This window comes from Pteropus vampyrus, unplaced genomic scaffold (assembly GCF_000151845.1).
Source record: "Pteropus vampyrus isolate Shadow unplaced genomic scaffold, Pvam_2.0 Scaffold436, whole genome shotgun sequence".
Lineage (NCBI taxonomy): Eukaryota > Metazoa > Chordata > Mammalia > Chiroptera > Pteropodidae > Pteropus > Pteropus vampyrus.
In genome coordinates this window covers 1,457,157-1,463,882 of record NW_011889217.1, presented here as the reverse complement: position 1 = coordinate 1,463,882, position 6,726 = coordinate 1,457,157, and the positions used below count along the sequence as shown (strand labels likewise).

Here is a 6,726-nt window from a genome sequence, read left to right as displayed (position 1 = left end):
TGACCCACAGATACCATAAGATAATAAACATGTGTTGTTATAGCTGGCTAAGTTTTGGGGTAATTTGTTATGTAGCAGTAGTAATATAGACAGAAGTTACAAAGCTGTCAATGTGTGCACTGCAGTTATGGCAAAGGACTTGGGACACAACATTCCTGTGTGTCACCAATTCTCTAGTGAGGTGTGTCTTCACATCCTTTCCTCTGTTTACATTTGGGTTGTTTGCATTCTTATTGTTGAGACTTGAAAATTCTTTTTTTTTCTTAAAATTTTTTTTTATATTTTTATTTTTTCAACTACAGTTGACATAAAATATTACATTAGTTTCAGGTGTACACCACAGTGATTAGACATTTATATAACTTATGCAGTGATCACCCTGATAAATCCAGTACTCATCTGACACCATATGTAGTTATCACAATACCAATGACTATATTCCCCATGCTATGCTCTACATCCCTATGATTATTTTCTAACTACCAATTTGTACCTCTTAATCTCCTCCGCCTTCACTATCTCCTCACCCCTTAATCTGACAACCATCAAAATGCTCTCTGTATCTATGAGCTTGTTTCTGTTGTTTGTTTGTTTATCCTGTTCTCTAGATTTCACATATGACATTTGTCTTTCTCTGACTTAATCCACTCAGCACAATACCCTCTAGGTCCAACCATGTTGTTGCAGATGGCAAAATTTCATTCTTTTTTATGGCTAATATTCCATGTATATATGTATATATACATGTATATATGTCACCTCTTCTTTATCCATTCATCCGTTGACATGTATATATGTCACCTCTTCTTTATCCATTCATCCATTGATGAACACCCAGAATGCTTCCATATCTTGGCTACTGTACATAATGCTGCAATGAACATATGGATTTATATGTCCCTTCCAAGTAATGTTTTAGGTTTTTTCAGATAAATACCCAGAATTGGGATAACTAGTTCCTTCTTTGTCTCTTCTTACAGACTTTGTTTTTAAAGTCTATTTTGTCTGGTATAAGTATTGCTAACCCAGTTGTTTGTTGTTGTTGTTGTTGTTATTGTTTTTGTTGTTTCTATTTTCATGAAACATCTTTTTTCATCCCTTTACTTTCAAACTCTGTGTGTCTTTCAATCTGAAGTGAGTCTCATATATTCTGGCTATGTCTTTTTCCAGATATATGATATGCAAATATTTTTTCCTACTATGTGACTTGTATTCTCATTCAGTTCACGCTGTCTTTCAGAGGGCAGAAGTTTTAAAATTTTGATGAAGTATAATTTATCCATTTTGTCATGTATGGATCATACTTTTAGAGTTATAACTAAGAAATCTTTGCCTAACTCATGTTTATGGATTTTCTTCTATGTTTTCTTCTATATATTTTATAGTTATAGGCTTTATATTCAGTCTATGATCCCTTTTGAATAAGTTTTTATATGGTGTGAAGTAGGGATTGAAATTCATTTACTTGGATATTGATAACCAATTATTCAGCACCATTTGTTTAAATGATTTTACTCCTTTGTTGAAAATCAGCTGTTCATACACAACGTTGAATGCAAAGCTGAATAGAAGTTATAAAAGTAGATATCCTTGTATTGTTCTTAAGAGTATAAGCATTCAGTCTTTCACCATTAAGTATGATCTTAGCTGTAGGGTTTTCATAGATGCTCTTTATCAGGTGGAGAAATTCTTTTCCTAGGTTGTGGGTATTTTAAGAATCAGGAATGCATGTTGGATTTTGTTAAGAGTTTTTTCTATCTCTATTGAAATGATCATATTATTTTCCTTTTTTAGTTTGTTGATATGATAAATTACATCAATTGATTTTCAAATGTTAAACCATATTTACAGTCCTGGGGATAATTCCACTCGGTCATGATATATTCTCCTTTTCCTACATTTTTTTTCAATTTGCTAATATTTAGTTTAAAAGTTTTGCATCTACGCTCACAAGAGATATTTGCATTTTTCTTGTAAAGTCTTTATCTGGTTTTGGTATCAAGATGGAGCTGGCTTCATGAAACCCAATAGGAAATATTCCCTCCTTTTCAATTTTACAAAATAATTTGTGAAGAACTGGTATTATTTTTTCCTTTATTGTCTGGTATAATTAACCAATGAAGACACTTGGGCATGGAGTTTGTGGGAAGGTCTCTGACTAAAAATTTAATTTCCTTTATAGATATAGGGCTGAGGTTGTCTATTTCTTCTTGAGTGAGCATCCATACTTTGTGTTTTTCAAGGAATTTGTCATTTTCATCTAGGTTGTTGAATGTATTGGAATAAAGTTGTTCATAACAGTCTCTTATTATTCTTTTGTTATCTGTAGGGTTGGTGGTGATGTCCCCTCTCTCATTTCATCTATTGGTAATTTCTATCCTTTCTTTTTTCCTGATCAGTATGGGTAGAGTTTATCAATTTTATTGATCATCTTAAAGAAATGCTTTTGGAATTATTGATTTTCTTTATTGTATTTTGCTTCTTATTTCATAGATTTCCCTTCTCCTTTTCATTATTTCCTTCCTTATGCTTATTTTGAATTTTATGTGCTCTTTTTGTTTTCTTGTTCCTTAAAGTAGAAGCTGAAGTTGTTGATTTGAGATATTTCTTCTTTTTGGATATACCTGGTTAGTACTATATAGTTCTCTCTCCCTGCACCCCACAAATTTTGTCCTAATTTTCATTCAAAATATATTTAAGACTCAGTTCAAAGTACTTTTAATTTCCCTTTTTATTTTTCTTTGTACTAATGAGTTTTTTAGAAGTGTGTTATTTAGTTTCCAGATATTTGAATTTCTAGATGTAGTTCTGTAATTGATTGCAAATTTAATTTCATTGTGGTCAGAGAACATATTTTACATAATGAATTCTTTTCTATGTATGGATATTTTTATTATGACACAGGATATTTTCTATCTTGGTAAATATTTCATGTGCACTTGAAAAAATGTGTATTCTGCTGTTATTGAGTGGAATGTTCCTATAAATGTCTATATTAAGTTCATTGGTAGCATTGTTCAAGCCTTTTATATTTTACTGGTTTTCTTTTACTTATTCTATCAGTTATTGAGAAAAAGGTATTGAAATATCTTAATATAATAGATTTATTTCTCCTTCAGTCCTCTAACTTTATTTAATTTGAAGCTCTGTTTTTTGGAGCATAAATGTTTTGAATTATTATGTCCTCTTTATTAACTGGCCCATTTATCATTACAAAATGACTTTTACTCCTTGCTTTGAAATATTTGTCTGATGTTAATATGACCATAGAATGAGGAAGTCTTTTTTATTAGAATTGGCACAGTATATCTTTTTCTATCCTTTTAACTGATTGTGTTTTTATATTTAAAATGTGTTTCTTGTAGTCAAAATATATTTGGATTTTGCTTTTTCAATCAGATAACCTCTGCCTTTTAATTGAGATGTTCAAACCATTTATATTATTGTTGTTATTGATATGGTTTGGCTTAAGTCTACCATCTTGCTATTCATTTTCTGTATGCTTTGTTCCATTTTTCTTCTTTTTCTGCCTACTTTTGAATTAAGGTTTTCTATAATTCCATTTATCTCATATGTTGGATTTTTCTATAAATACTTGTTTTGTCATTTTGGTGGTTGTTTACAGTTTAATTCTTTAACTTATTAGCAACTACCTTCAAGTGATACTATACTTCATGTATTGTATGAGGACTTTACAATAGTATATTTCTATTTCTCCGTGCCTTTGGTGGTATCGTCATACATTTTACTTATTTGCATATTTAAAAACATACAACACATTATCATTATTTTGGTTCAGACAGTCAAGTATCTTTAAAGAGATATAATAGGCAAAATAAATGTTTACCTGTGTTCTTCACATTTCTAGTTATCTTCATTCCTTTTTGTGTTTCTTATTTCTATCTCGTATTATTTTCTTCTGCTTGAATAATTGCCTTTAAAATTTATTGTAGGGGATTACTCCTGGTGATGAATTCTTTCAGCTTTTGTATGTCTAAAGACTTTATTTCAATTTTTAAAAATAACAGCTTTATTGAGATGTAATTCATATACCATACAATTCAACCATTTAAAGTTAATAATTTAGTGTTTTTTAGTATATTTGCAGAGTTGTGCAACCATCACCATAATCAATTTTAGAATTTATTTATTACTCTAATAAGAGATCCTATAACCACACCATAGCCCCACCTCCTGCTTCCCCTCACTGCTAGACCTAGGAAACTAATATACTGTTTATCCCTATTTGCCTTTTCTGGACATTTCATTTAACTGGAATAATACAATATGTGGTCTTTGTGACTGGCTTCTTTTATTTAGCAAAATGTTTTCATGGTTCACCCATGTTGTAGCATATACTGATATTTCATTTCTTTTTATTGCCAAATAATTTTCCATCTTATGGATATAACATTTTATTTATTCATTTATCAGCTCATAGACATCTGGGTTGTTACCCTTTTTTGGCTATGATGAATTTCAGTTCAATGACTAAACTTTTTCACTATCTTACACTTTTATCATATGTTTACTTCCCTTCTTAGCCAGCCTGGAGTCCATGACCTAGCACTAAAAATGATCTGTTTAAAACACCAAAAACCCCTTGCTCCTCTTTTCTGTCCATAATTCTTGCCTGGTAACTCAACCATTGGCTAAATCATCTGTTTAGTTCACACAGCTGCTGAACCTTGTAGGAGAAATCATTTAACAGTGCTGTCTGGATTCATATCACATATATTACCGTAATTCTCAAATGGGCACTTGCACTAATAGATGATTTTACTCCAAAGCCAACCATTTCACACCTTCATTTTCTTTATATCTGCACCACCCTCCTTGCTAACACTAGGGTAAGGAACAGCAGCAATTTCATAAAGAAAATAGAATTGCAAAAGCTCGACAAAATCAACTCTTAAAAGAACTCTATATATGAGTCTCATTAGTGTATCTCCATGGAAAGCAGTATTTACAATACCTTCCCACCCATCTGTAACCTTGAGGCCACACAGATTGGGAGGCATTCCTTCCTGCCTCCCACTATGGCATTTAGAGATACTACCACCCTTGCCTTTTCCTGTCACATCAGCCATGGTCCTCTTCATGCACCTCTAATTTCCCACCACACATTGCTTGTAACATCAAAGTTCTCCATTTCCCAGCTACAACAAGACTCTGCCCTCCCTCAGCTTATGTGTGCCTTTCAGATACATTTCCAGTACAGGTGGAATAGTTGGTAGAGAGTCCTTCATCCCTCTTCCTCAAAAGGCACCCTGTGTTCCTAAACACTCTGTTTTCTGGGGATGAGTGGAGGAGACAGCCAAGCCATCAGGCTGGTGTAGGGTATGGAGAGTGAAGACAAAGTGAGAGCATAGACACTGCCTTTTGTGCAGGCACCCTTAGTCTCTGGCTCTGTAACCCTTATAGACAGCCAGACATCCTCATCACATAAGCTTCCCTAAGACAGATCACAGATCTACACCCACCTTATGAAACAGAAGGGCTTTGTGATGCAATCTAATGGCCTGGTTCCATTGTCTGTGAGGCGGAGATGACAAGGCATAGCACTGGGGGTCATTAGGAACCAGGATCCTGAATTCCTTGATACAGGGATGTCTGGTCTTCTCATGCTAATGAGGTTTAGACCATGTTGAGCCATACCTTTGTTCTGTGGGATATTGGATATTCCTTATATACCTATGGCTCCATCTTCATTATTATCCTAATTATCTGGCAAGTGAAAAGGAGTTACCATGGATTAACTTTGGAACCTAAAAGGAGCTGCTGCTGGGTAGGGAAACACTATGACCACAATTGAATTAATTAAGCCTCAGCTAAAAAGCTTATAAGACCTCAAAGACTCTCCTTCTGCCAATTTTTATACCATACGTTCAATTACTCTAACACGATACTTCTCTTCTCAGATCCTAGAAATGATTCCTTACCAGCCCATCTCTGCAGTGTATTCTAATTGAAAAATTAAGGGTGTCTCTATCTACCTTGGGTTGAGATCTAGATGAAATGGAATCTACCTCACCATCTCAGAAGAGATCTCCCAATAAAGGGGATTCTTCTGGTTGGTGGTACATTAAGGTATTTATAAGCAGAAGTCTTCTGTCTGGTAGAACTGCAAACCTTTTAATGTGTTCCACTCTTTCTTTTGTTCATCATAAACCTCATGTAGAATTTCTCCTAAAAATAAATGGGAGGTACAGAGTATGGATAGCCCTAAAATGAATAGAAGCAAACAGAAAAGAGAAATGTTGGAGTAGAAAAGATGGAATACAGAAAGGGAAGTTATCAAAGTAAATAAAATACAGATAAATAAAAAGGGATTGGAAAGTGTATATTAGCTTTAACTTATTTTGGACATGAACAAGAAATGGTGCCCCATCTTCACACATTAACTTTTTTGTCTTTAAGCGACATCGAAAAGTCAGGCAAAGAACTAGAGATGCAGCATCAAGAGGTAAAGTACATTTTCTTCTATGACTGGCCTCTATTGTGAATGAGATCCCCATAGATCTTGTCCTTCTTTGATTTCCAGTGTCAAGAGCCAGGTGGTCTAATTACCGAAGGGTCCAGTTCTCCAAGTTGACAAATTCTCCCAGAATAATTCCTTGGGTGGGAAATCTGGGCCTGAGAATGTTCCAAAATTCTCCACTTTACCTACAGGGGATAGAAAGAGGAAGTAGGGAGGAAGTCTTTTATGAGTTTTACGACCCTGTG

The 6,726-nt window shown here is 33.9% G+C and overlaps 1 protein-coding gene across 1 annotated transcript in view; it reads left to right on the top strand.

Annotated features, from left to right (window-relative positions):
• The first annotated feature begins 5,644 nt into the window (after positions 1–5,644).
• The window catches only part of LOC105306483 (protein FAM205A-like), a 7,099-nt gene continuing 6,017 nt past the window's right edge, over positions 5,645–6,726 (top strand). Inside the window, exons 1-2 of the mRNA XM_011381526.1 lie at positions 5,645–5,788; positions 6,421–6,466. Of these exons, the coding sequence (XP_011379828.1) occupies positions 5,645–5,788; positions 6,421–6,466 (190 nt within the window). The remainder of the gene's footprint in view (positions 5,789–6,420; positions 6,467–6,726) is intronic.